Source organism: Pocillopora verrucosa, chromosome 1, assembly GCF_036669915.1.
Source record: "Pocillopora verrucosa isolate sample1 chromosome 1, ASM3666991v2, whole genome shotgun sequence".
NCBI classification, from domain to species: Eukaryota; Metazoa; Cnidaria; class Anthozoa; order Scleractinia; family Pocilloporidae; genus Pocillopora; species Pocillopora verrucosa.
Window position 1 is genome coordinate 8695464 of NC_089312.1, and position 13319 is coordinate 8708782.

At 35.7% G+C, this 13319-nt stretch overlaps 1 protein-coding gene across 2 annotated transcripts; it reads right to left on the minus strand.

The window, feature by feature from the left end:
• Positions 1–2767: 2767 nt before the first annotated feature.
• Positions 2768–11706, minus strand: LOC131782964 (extended synaptotagmin-2-A-like). 2 transcript variants are annotated; one of them, XR_010718094.1, is made up of 9 exons: positions 11516–11706; positions 9169–9235; positions 8555–8610; positions 8283–8400; positions 7807–7888; positions 7347–7417; positions 7160–7257; positions 7006–7054; positions 2768–4453 (listed from the first exon to the last, which is right to left on the minus strand). XR_010718094.1 is itself a non-coding variant. In XM_066169334.1 (8 exons), exons 4-7 carry the CDS (start codon positions 8394–8396, stop codon positions 7049–7051), a joined length of 273 nt encoding a protein of 90 aa, XP_066025431.1. In that variant the 5' UTR covers positions 8397–8400; positions 8555–8610; positions 9169–9235; positions 11516–11706; the 3' UTR covers positions 2768–4453; positions 7006–7048. The 2 variants fall into 2 exon arrangements, 1 of the variants encoding a protein (XP_066025431.1); XM_066169334.1 differs by lacking the exon at positions 7160–7257.
• Between the last annotated feature and the right edge of the window lie 1613 nt (positions 11707–13319).

Here is a 13319-nt window from a genome sequence, read left to right on the forward strand (position 1 = left end):
TTCTCCGCTTGAGTGTTTTTACGCTGCAGTCGCATTTACCAACACAACAAATATTTTATTCACGTATACATCAATAAAACCCTAACAGATGTTTCAAGCTGGTGTGGTTATACGTAAGTTGCTCAAGTGGAGGCTCGACATATTTTTATCTCAGGTAGCCTCTGAAGAAGAATTTTTCAATGTGTTTAACAAAGCTGAATTGAGGGGAAAAAAATAGTGTTCGCACTAGTTATGGCAAAATAATAACGTAAATCAATAGAAGAGGAGGACAAAATGAAGTCAGCCTCTAGTACCTCTGGTCATTTCCTCTTTGTTTAATAGTTAACATTTCAAATATCTCATTCTTATTTTGGAAAGGAAGTTTTAAAACCCGCCAATCCTTCGTCGTACTTTGTAAATAAAAACATTTATACCTTTAACTTTGAAACCGAAAATCGATTGCAAGACTCTATGTCTTAAGTTAAGCACTGTTAACATGCAAGACTAACCTTTAATATTATTGTAAGTTATATGAAAGAAACAGTAATATTATATTAAAAATAGGCTTGGTAAACAAACTTGTTGTCCTCTTTCCAAGAACTAACAACGTGAAAAACAGTTTTAGCTGTAGCGGCGCAACCCTTTGGAATAGCTTTCCCTGTAACATTAAAGAGTCTGGTTCATTAAACCAATTTAAACGCCTTCTTTATCATAATTTTTAAACACGGCATCCTCGGAAATCAGGTTTTTAAGTGGCACATAGTTGTAAGTTAATATAATGTTAGGATAAGTATTTTTAGGTTCTTAGGACATTAGTCATTGTAATGGATTTTTTTTGTACCTGATGAATTTTTTTTACTGTGTATAAATAAAGATTAAATGAATAAATAAATAAATAAAGTTGACGAGAAAAAAAAAGGAACGAACTAAATGACCCTAATGACGGCAAAAACGTTTTAACCTTAACGAGAGCGAATTCAAAGATAACACAATCAAAAAGCATGTTAACAATGTTATATATAATTCTTTTGTGCCTCTGTGTATTCACGCGCTCGTCTGTATTTAAACCGCCTGTTTATTAGTCCTGTTATCCCAGTAAATTTGCTGAAACTTGTTATTAGGCTACATTATCTAAATCTATATTGAAGAAAATAAGCACCCGAGCACCATTTGTTATAATTGAAGATCTGCACATAAAAACGCACGCGGAATCTAAACGCGCGCAATTTAATTATTTCCCTATAGAAAATTCAAATCACTGAAAAAAGTTATCAACATTTAATAACAACAAAATCTAGAGGATATGTGTTAACAAATAGTTAAATCATTAACCGGTCTTATGTACTGGTAACTTCTATTTTTTATCTTCTGTTGCGAAATGAAGTTCATTTCCAAGGATTTCGCATATGGTGCTGAGAATCTACCTCACATCTTCATCTTTATCGCTCTCTTAATTCGTAAAAATTCCTTAGGATATATCTCGTGCGGCCGTCAAAAGGTGACAGGTTGCAAATCGAAATGAAACTGAGAACGTCTGAGTCTTGAAATTTAATGCCCCTTTTTGATATTTGCCTTTTGAAATCGCGAAAATAAAACCCCGTTAAATATCGTCTCCCCAAAATCGCAAAATTAAGTACCCTCGAAATTTTAATAAAATTTAAAATCACTAAGTTAAAAGTAACCGAAAAATAAATTAAGAAAAAGCCGATTGAGAATCGTCAATTTCCCTTTTTTATTTGCATGAAGACTTTGGGAGGCCGTGGAAGATGCCACTGAAATATTCACATATTTTGTTGCACTTCCTCTCCTACCGAAGAACTTGACGCAGAATTCAGTTATTATTGTTTGCTCAACTTTCTCAATTTTGATTAGCTTAATAGGACATTTCATATATAAATCAGGCTTGTTGACAATTTTAAGTTGTTAAAAATTGACTAAAATTTATTTAAGTGCACGCATGCGCGTATCTCTGTGCTGAACGCAAGGAAGTGAATGAGAAACTTTAGAGGGAATTGTTTGTCTCAGCTGGTTACCTTGCTGCTAGTTTGACTGGTGTCAAGGCTCTCCGAGTTGTTCTTTACTCCTTACTCATTAGAAATATAAGTAAATTTTGAATCTTCCCCAAAATGCCACAGTGTTATCTGCAAAACGGGGCCATCTCAGTCATGAGAGGACGCGCGGACATACTACAAAGACACAAAGAAAAAGAGAGAAGCTTTGCCAAGAGCATAAGCAGCCGAGACTTGAGAATTTTAATCAGAACTTTCCGAGGGGAAATTGGACACTAAAAAACCGTGAATTGTTTGGCTGAATAGCTATAATTTTATTGATAGAGGGCGGGGGAGGGGCAAGGAATACTTGGAAATAACGATTGACGAGAGTAGGGGTCTAAAGGTACAGTCAAGAGGTTCTCTTAGAGGAACTTTTCCTGTTAACAACCAATTACAAAACCATATAAATATACAATTGCAAAACGAAAATTCTTTGGTTATTGAGACAAAAAAATACATCCACCGAATATCATAAAAGTGGACTTCTGTTTACTGCTAAAAATATCATGCGATTGTCTCCCGGCCTTCTATTGAGGAATGCATGCTTAGATAACGTCGCCAGATTTTCCAACGCAAAACTCAATCTATTCTTAAATCAGTTGATAAAAAAAAGCCCACACAGATGTTTAAAGCTGCTCAATGAGGCTGTCTTATTTTAAATTCACTTTGGGTTGTTTATGTATCTATAATGCTTTTTTAAATTTACTAGTTTGGGCTAAAATAATTAAGTCTATAAGACCAGGGTTAAAATAGTCAAATACCTACATGATGCCATAGAAAATAGTTATAGGAAAGTTGAACATGTAAGCATTTCAAAGAACACAAAACAAAATTCAACCCAGTCATCAGTTTGTAGCCACAGTAAATAAGTACTGTGGCTATGATATATAATGCACATCTCCATTCAGAATAATCTTAAAACTCAGATATATTATTTTTTATTTTTCAAGATTTAGCAGTTAAGTTTGTTGTTAACTAATCCTCCAAGTTCGTTGATACTATCAGGCGGCCGTTATCCTTAAAATTAAATATTCAAAACTGTAGTAAACAAAATTGGACAATCATCTTTTACTTCCATCTGTTTGGTTAGAATTTGAATAACAAAGGGATTTTTCCATCATGATCTTATCTTTGGGAGAAACCTTTGAAAGATGTCAACGAAGCATATTATTTTGTTTTTTTTGTTGATATACTTATTACAAAAAAAGTTCAATGGTTTATTCTATTAAATTTCCTAGAACAAAGAAACAAAAGCTTAAGCTGGTATTATTGCACAGTAAACAATCAAAACTGAGAAAATAGATTATTAAAAAATGGAACTGCTATATCATTGTGATACTAATTTTTATGTGTAAAGAAGACAAAATTCAGCTACTTCAATATATGTTAGCAAAGTGTCTCCAAGATAATTTATTGTGTGAGAATTTTGTTGTTTTGTAAAAAAATTAATTGCAACTTCACTTCAAAAAAAGGGAAGTAAAGTAAAAGTGAGAGGATGTGCTCGTACCATCTGACATATCCCTCTCTCCTGAAAATTACACTCAGTTAAGTTTAGTATGAGCCAGAAGAACCATGCAACCAGAATTCCACTGGTCTCTGGGACCTGATGCAACTTAAAGCGCAGTGGAACCTCGATTTCACAAACTTCGACGAATTCTTCGATATAACGAACGATAGTCTTCAGCCCGACCAAAGTTACAGTAAAATGTATAGGAAAGAACCTCGATATAACGAAATCCTTGTATAACGAATACAATCCAGAGGCCCAAACGTATAATATACCCCGATATAACGAACAAACTTAAACACATGACAAAAGACAAACGCGAAACAGACCAACAAGAATCAGAATCCTAAAATTCTATAACAGTAGAACAACGTCACTTTTAACAGCTCATTATAAATGCCGACGGCGTTAAGATAACGGCGAAATTCGTAATTTCGTTCGTCTTTACATACGAGCATTTCTTGAAGCCACTTAGTTTGTTGGATGGTATATACTATTACCGACCATAATAAAGCCAGTAACGCAATTACTTAACGGCCACCACGTACATATGCGTCAGTATGATAGAAAATTCTAAGATGGCTAGTAACGCAATGACAAAATAACGAGATTTGTGATTATCATAAATCCCACGAATGCCGACACTGACACTATCAACAAAGCTACAAATCCGCTTTATCCTCTTTGTCTCTTATTAGTCACTTGAAGGCATCTTGTAGTTGAAAGTGTTTATGACAGGAATTTCCTGTCTGATACCCTTGTTCCACTGAAATTTGTCCTCCGTGCTTTAAAAACAAGGTGCTGTGGCTATGTACAGACCTGTGCAGCGTACTGCAGCTTCATGTAGACATTAAAGCCCAAATATTATTAACAGTCATCGTTCCGATCCCGAAATGCTGGGTAGCGCGACGTCACACTACAAAAAAAAAAAAAAAAAGTCATCAACCATCCCTCGATATAACGATTGGTTGTTTTTCCACAAAATCGTTAAATTGAGGTTTTCGATAGGACGAGCCCTGGCCTACGTGTAGCCGTACTCTCCCCCCCCCCCTCCCTCCCGAAAAAAAAAGGGAAACGGAAGGTAGAGAACCGTTGCACTAGGCATCTTGTTTTCGGCGGGTAATTGGAGCCGGTGAGGATTTCCAGGAAACATTACTAAAAACCGCTGTCCAACTGACCGCGGTATTTACAACGGCCTCCAAAGTACACGTAGATGTTCTAAATCGGCTGCATTTCTATAGCATGATGTAAATGTTACATACAAAACGAGGAATGATTTGAAGGTGTGATTTGAATCCAAATGGCTGAGATGGATTTCTTAGTTGAAATCCTGTCAAGAAAAGGTGTAAGAAACTGGATAACGGTTGGGAGTTAGCGCACATCGCGCACCTATAACGACACCCCACCTCCCCTCCCTTCCCAACGTGGTTCGCCGTGTTCGGATGTTTTGGTTTGTTTGTTTTTCTTTTATTTTTCATTTCTACAAAAGAGTCTGCCAATTTTCAGTTGTTTTTAAACAAAACTTCCATTACCTAAGTATGCCCCGTAATTAGAGCACTTGGAGGCGAAATAACTCTGAGGATATTGTAAGATCACATGTTATTTTAGAATCACTTTACTCTCACTTTGTTGACGAACACATGTTGATTGATCCCAAAAGACAGAGATTTAGAAAGACTAAAACTCAGACTCACTCGATGTACTTACACGTGTTTCTTCCTTAACAAAAACCACCACAAACTAGCTTCCTGTGCCACCGTTCGCTAATTTACTGTTCAAATTGCAGTTTGTGCCACACATGAACAATAGCGAGTTTAAGAATCGACGACGGCGATGCCGTGGACAAGGTCGGTTAAAAAGTGGACCTTTATTTTACCTACGAATCTCGCGATACTCTGAAGTCATTTAGTTTGTTTTTCACAGTCAAATCTATAACGAAATTGAATGAGGAACACGGCGTTAAATTAGAAATTGAAATTTAAAAAAATTAACCGTCGTCGTTCACGTTCTCCAAACAACGCAAAGTTTGGTGATTTCACGTTGTAGTTTTGCAGAGGACGCAGAGAAATTTACAAAAATTTATAACGCACGTGCAAAGCCATTGTTCTTCTCATTAAACCTTTTGTTTAGTGACGTTCCCGTTGCCGTTGCAGTTGTGGTTTTCTTAAAACCCCTCTAATGTCTGCCAGAGAGGGCATGGAACTGTTCCCTCCCGTCTGCGCACGCCCACCCGATCACGTGGAGCGGTCAGAGCCTCAAGGGCGCGCTGCCTGTTAGGCTTCTTCCTTTACTGAAAGGTGAGGTCAGCAATCTGCAGTCCTCCGTGTGATGAGACGAAACTGGAACGTTTAAAGAGCCATTTTGAATCAGTTTTCAGTTTCCCAGGCGACTCTCTTCAATGGACACGTGGAGAAAGATGGTATGTCAACCTTCCACGAGCCGCCTCGGAAAAAACAGCAGCTAAGTTTGCAGTTTGGGATAACTTCATTCTAATTTATTGTTACAGTTACGACAAGATTTTATTTAAAAAATCAATTTTATTTATAACTGTAATTAACCCCTTCACTCCCAAGAATGCTTTAAATATCATTTAAGTTATTGTATTTTATGAAAAATAATTTGTGTCAAACCAAATTTAATGATTGATTAGGACTATTTTATATGAATAGCTGTAATTGGGGATTAATCTGTATGAAGTTTTGAAGAAAAGAAAAGTAAATCAAATTTCATCCTAATATTACTACATGTTGATGTTAATAATTAATCAAAGTTATTTTACACATAAACCTTAATTAAGTTTGTAAATAAATTGATTGAATAATTGAATTATAGCTGGGGTTTTTTAATTTTAAGTATTTATTTTATATAATTAGCCTCAAATTTTTGCATAAAATTCCCAGTAATTCATAAACATTCCTATAAATTCCTGAAAATTCCTAGAAATTCCCAGGAATTTTTTAGATTTACAGATTTTCAGGTAAAGTCATAGGTGCTGAGTTGGAATTCCTAGGAATTCCAAGTCCTGTTGTCAAAAGACGAAGGATAACAGTGATGGTAAAGCAAGCTTAAAACGGCAGAAATCGCCAGAAACTACGACGGATACACAGGGCATGAGTAAGTTTTATTGATTTTACATGTAAACTATTCATATTTCGAAATATTTATCGTTGTAAATCGACCATATTTCGTTCCCCATACTATTCCTTATAACGTGTTCAAATTTTCAACGGTTCCTCCCGTAACTTAACACCGAGTCACACAACGCGTGACGCGTTCATGAATTCATCGTTGGCTTTTTCTCGAGACGTGAGCTTGGGCCGCCTGTGTCCTGAGTTGCTTTAATCCAACAATCAATTTAAAATTGCTCTAGATGCTATATCAAATCACACAGTGTTCAGAAAAGGTTCCCAACACCAGTTATTGAATATGACATACAACTCTTTAGTTAGAAAAAGATTTGCAACTTACCAATTCAACATTGCCTTGTTGGACAATTGTACCAATGTCAGCCTCAACACTAAGGAGACAAAACATCATTTGTCAACATCAAAACAGTCACATACATGTAAAAAATGGAGATATGCGTTGCTTTCTACTATCTCATGTTTGGATGATGACGTACTGTATGTTCCAAGAGATTCATCATCAGATTCTTTGTCTTTATTAAAGACACCAATCTTTATAATTTTTGACCATGTGAGTTGTCCACAAAGGCCTTCACTAAAACAATCAGAAACAAAACAATCAGAAATGAAATATCCCATGTTTTAAGTATGGACTAGGAACCACAAACCCATCAAAATCTTTACCTTGAACACTTCATTCCATATTGGATTCACTGTGTTGTCCTTTGTCTTTATGCAGAATGTCTTGGCTCCCACTGGCAACAGAAAGAAATATCCACATGAGCTACAGTGCACATACTCATTGGTGTTCTAAAACAATGATCTTGTCCCAGTGAATTTATCTCCTCATGGAGGTAAAGCAAATGAGAAATCCAAAAAATGACTTAATAATTAATAAATTTATGCCTCACTGATTGCTGATTCTATTTAATTCAGAATAAACAATTAAAAAAGTTTACACAGAAGTAGAATTTTCAGAGGAGTTCTGACTTAAAGTATGATTCACTTTCCATAAAACTGAGGAAGAAAATTTTCAGTGACACAAGCACCAAAAGACACTTGGATACAATTATTACTGCTGGTCAGTAAGGGCTCTTTCATGTCTTTAGCTCATACAGTAATCTCCATAAGCTTTAACACATACCTCTGAGAATGACATTTGGATCTGAAGAACCTTTAGAAATGATAACAATGTCTTTCTTGATTAATTCAATGTGAAGGACACCCTGGAGTGACAAGAGAAAGCAAAATCAACTGTCAAAAACCTTTAATCCTTTCACTCCCACAAGTGACCAAGACAGAATTTCTCCTTACAATATCAATACAATATCAAGCAGGCAGGTGATGAACATAGAGAAGAATGTCAACCATGGGATTATTAGTTGATCCAATACCAAATTCTCTGAACTAACATCATAAGAATTGTATAGCAGATAGTAAGGAGAATTACTAATTAGATTTTGGGAGTGAAAGGGTTAAAAACTTCACTTATTTGTGCACTTGGTGTACTCAGTACTACTGAGTTATTCAAGTTTAAATAATTGTTTTAAACATGTCTTGAGGCACAATAAAAGACAATTTGCAGAAAGAAAATTCTAATGATAAGTACAAGTCACTCACGTCAGGCAAAGGGTATTTTAGTTCATACGGATCAATGTCAGTCAAAGGAACTGTGATCCTGTTTGGGAGAACCACAAATCCCTCCACAACATCATATATTACTCTAAGGATCATGTCGCTGAAAAAAAGGGAAGTTAGAGAACCTCACATCACCTCTAATCCAGATTAGTTTAAGTCATAAATCATGTGTACTTTACTACAACTTATGGTTCATCATATGTTAAGTATATCTACTGTTGCCTGTGTGAGTTTTTTTGAAGGGTGAAGCATACCTCACACTAGGAATATCAAGAATATTTGCCACATTTGTTAAGTCAAAGTCTACGTCCTGTAAAGAATAAAACAAACACAATTTACAATAAGCTGAATCATATCTATTCAATCTATCTGAGGACAGAGGCATAGATTACATCACCATGAACAACATTTTACTTCCTTGTAAAATAAACAATTGGATTCCTTGTTAGTCAGTCTGTCTAGTCAGTAATAGATCACAGATAATGACAAAATGTGGTGACACATCAGTGACACTCAGCTGCAACTTAAGAGCCATTTTTTTTTCTTACCACAGTTTGACATCTGCGGTCTGTAACTGAACAGACCTACTGAAAAATGGAATGTATTTGTTAAATATCCAAGTATTGACAACCTAAAAAACAACTTTTCTTGTCAAAAATTTGTGTTTGAATTAACGTTTGCCTTTAGTTATCAGTCTGATAAGAAAGAAGACTGACACCCCACCCACAGGAGAAACAGCTGGAATGAGAGGGTGCAAAATCACATGCAGACTTCCACAAAGCTGAACGGGACGAAAAGAAAACCATAAGAAAACAGCAGGTAAAACTCATGCAGGTAAAATGTTCTGTTTGTAATAGATACAATATACCTGGAGATCTTCAATGCCAACACTGACACCCTTGACAGATAACGCAAAGTCTGAATCCCCAGTATAACTAAAGTAAAGACAATAAAAACAGAAATTAGAAAATTTTGAAAAACAAAATTTGCTATCTTTTCTAAATTCTGAGATCTAAATTTAAACTTTCACACTGTTTGCTATACATTTCATATCATTTTAGCACTGAGAATTTGGTATAAAACCAGAAAATACGTACAATGTTAAAGCTGAGGCAATCTATCAGAGCACACATGCCTAACTATCCATACAATTGGGTGCGATAATTCTAAAATTATCACCACTAATCAGCGTTACCACCAGTGCCTTTGTTTGGAGGCTTGGCATATTAACTCTGCCCATGCTCCTTTAAATTGTGATGATGATGGTTTGCTTCCTGATGCCTATTTACACCTCATCAGAAAAAAAGGCCACTAATTAGTGATCATATAAAAGGACCTCTTGTTGCAGCGTTTAGATCACCCCTGATGAAGGCACTAGACAGGAGTGTTGAAAGGTTGGGTCTCTAAGTTGTAACTTCTTCGGTTACATTCATTAAATCTGTAAACCAGAGTAGCATCAAAACATGTCTAACTTTGTATGGGGTTTTAGGAGGGCTTATAAATGGAGGGCCATACAAACACAATGTAATATCAGACAAGGTTTAAATTAACCAGAACAGAAAAAGCACAAGCTCTAGCAGCACTGATCAAAATATGTATTGCATTAATAAATTGAATTAATTTCAATACATTTAGAAAAAACTTAAATTAAAAACTAACAACACAAACAAAACTAGAACATAACAAAAAGGAAGTTCAGACTTTGATCTCCCTGAAGCTTGTCTTTGCCCTTCTTTAATGAAAATAATAATGTCCAATTTACAACAGCATGGCTTCCTGTTTATTACTAAAACAAGAAAAGCTAGAGAGGTCTTTATATCTAAGGAGGGGGGGAGGGGGTAGCTTATAATTAGATGTATGTTCTGTTTACTTTCTTGCCTTGATGAGCCCAGAAAAAACTTCATGCAGCTCAACCAATTTTTAATGTCATGATTCAGAGTTCTACTTCATGGAAATATGAGTAAATTAATGTCTTTTAAAAGAAAAACAATGAATGCTCTTCTTTTTTCCAGTTGGTTTACATGAAATAAATCATGCCAATTCATGAGTTCTCTTGGAATGAAAATGTAAACTAAGGTGACTATAATCTTCAAGGAAAGTGCTTACAGAACTGTTATAGATTGAGCGGCAATCAATATCACAGAGAAAATCTATTATTTGTTCTAATTAATTGCAAATTCTTCATTTTCAAAGAATTTTTCTTAATCTAGGTTCATTTAGTTTTATCTCAAATTCATTTTCTACATCACAGTTTATAAATAACACACATTCTTACATATAAGTCTCTTTGTCTACAAGAAAGTGTTCAAGAGAACAGAAACATGCTCTGGGATTTTGAACTGAATATGATAAAACTTGTTGAAAAAGATAATTAAGTGAGATATTCCAAAAGCCAGAGAAATTAACATTTCAGCCTTTCAATTTAAAATTTGAGGGGAAAACGTTTAATTCCTGAAGAACACAACTAAAAATTCAGTTTCTCAATCTCTATTTTAGTTAAATTAAATATTCAATCAGACAAATTGGCCAATTTACATTTAAATGCTTTCCAGGCGAACTTTGAAGAACACAATCAGAAATTTAAACTTTGTAAAAGGGATTAACCTTCTATTAATTTTGAGCTCTTATTTTAATGCTAAAGAACCAGTGATAAGTAATCATTGTTGCAATAAATCACCATGAAAAAATCTTTAACTCATTAAGAATAAGAAAATCAGTAAAAAAAAAAAAAAAAAGGCGGGGGGTTTGCCCTTCTTGACCATAAATATGTATACAATGCAACTTAAAATGGGTGTGCAAGTCCCATAAGTGTATTTTGTATCTGCGTCAATCTATATACTGAAGGACATTTAATATTATCGATTTCTCGGCTTACTTCGTAACCGATATTGAAGAAATTTGTAACACCACTTGGAACACGCTATATTTCGAGAGAGGATTTTGAATGTTTACAATAATCGCCTAAATTTCGTGGTGTTTGTTGCGACTAACGAAAACAAAACAAAAAAAACGAATTGTTGGTGCATGTTAGGGTAGTTCATTTGAGTTGTCCAACGGGGTTAAGTCCATGGACTGGAGGACATTGTTCTGTCCATCATCCCATTCCTTGGTGATCAGTGCAACATTTGTTAGAAGATGATTAAGTAAAGCTCTTATGTAATAAGATACATTTCATTGACGCTGAATCGGTTGAAAGTTCTTTGAAGATCTCTCACCTGTGAGGGGTTCCTGGTAAACATTATTATTTCATCATGGTAGAAAGAAGTTTCTTTACTTATCCGATGTACAAAGTGAAGCTGAGACGAGTTTCTAGAACAATTCATCATGATCCGTCATCAAATGTAACACAATTGTCGAAATAAACCGACTCTCCAACTTGCGACATCGGTTCTTTCAGTTCTATATTCACGGCAACTCGTCCGCCATTTTGAATGTAGCTGCTAAGAAACTGGGTCGAGACCTAGCCAATCTTGGCCAATCAGAAAGAAGAAGCCGTGCTAAGAGAAATCTGGGTGCTTAACTCTTACGAATCTGGATTTTGATTTTGAAATCGGGAATTCGGATTTTGCGGTGAAACATGAAATCCAAAAGCGACTTTCAACGCTGAGAAATCCATCCTCAAAGTGGGTCTCAATTAAGTAATCTAACTCCGGATTTCATGGATGTCTGTGTTTTGCGTTTTTCCGGGAAATCCAAAAAGGATCTCCTCTAGGAAGGGTCTCCATGAGGTTAACCGTTGGCTATGAGTACAGAAAATAAATTAGCTCTGGATTTAATTTTTTAATGGAAATCCACCTCGAAGACAGAATTTTCAGCGTCAAAATCCGTTTTTGCTTTTCGTCATTTACTGCAAAATCCGAAATCTGTATTTCATAATTTTTAATCCGGATTTACTAATCAAAAGTACCCAGGACTTTAAAGCCGTTTTCCCAATATTCCATAAGTATTCGCAATTATTTTGGACTCTTTTGAATAGAAATAAGATTATTTTTATATAACCAACGACTTTAAGGCCTTTCGACTATCTTGTTAAGGCCATCCTCATGTCTAGCCGTACTTGACATCAAATGTAACACAACTGTCCAAATAAACCGACTCTTGAGAGCGACATGGATTCTTTGAATTCCAAATTCACGGCAGCTCCTCCGCCATTTTGAATGTGGCTGCTACGAAATTGGGTCGAGAGCTACTCTAGGCCAATCAGAAAAAAGATGCCGTGTTCAAAGAAGTCTGGGTGCTTAACTTTAACTTCAACGAATATGGGTTTTGATTTTGAAATCGGGAATTCGGATTTTGCGGTAACACATGAAATCCAAAAACGACCTTCAACGCTGGGAAAGCCATCTTCAAAATGGATCTCAATAAGAAATCTAACTCCGGATCTCATGGATTTCTATGTTTTGCGTTTTTCCGGGAAACTAAAAAAGGATCTCAGTCTTCTAGGAGGGGTCTCAATGAGGTTAACCGTTGGCTATAGAACGAAAAAAAAAAATTAGCGCTAGATTTTTTAAGAGGTCATCATCTTATAATAATGTACTTCTTACAACCTTGGACGAAAATTATATGGTTTTTACAACTGGAGATGGAATTTCCATTCAACTGATATCTTTAAGCTAGTTAAAGGAAATCTGTAAAGAAAATTCCCAAAACAGGGCTCCTCTTCACATATCTTCAAACACAAACAAACAATTAAATTTAGAAAGACAATACGATAGTCATAATTCTTTGGACAGTGCAATGAAGGTGTTTCATACTCCAAAGGGGCGATTATAAGAATAGCGGCGCTTATTATCAAAAACGAATTAGAGGGGCTTATTAGAGAGGGTGCTTATTTGAGGGATTGCTTCTGAGAGAGTGGGTGCTTACGGGAGAGGGGGTGCTTATAAGAGGGGGGAGGTGCTTATTAGAGAGGGGGTGCTTATTTGAGGGGGGTGCTTAAAAGGGGTGCTTATAAGAGAGGGGGTGCTTATCAGGAGATGCTTTCTAGAGAGGGGGTGCTTATTAGAGAGGGGGTGCTTA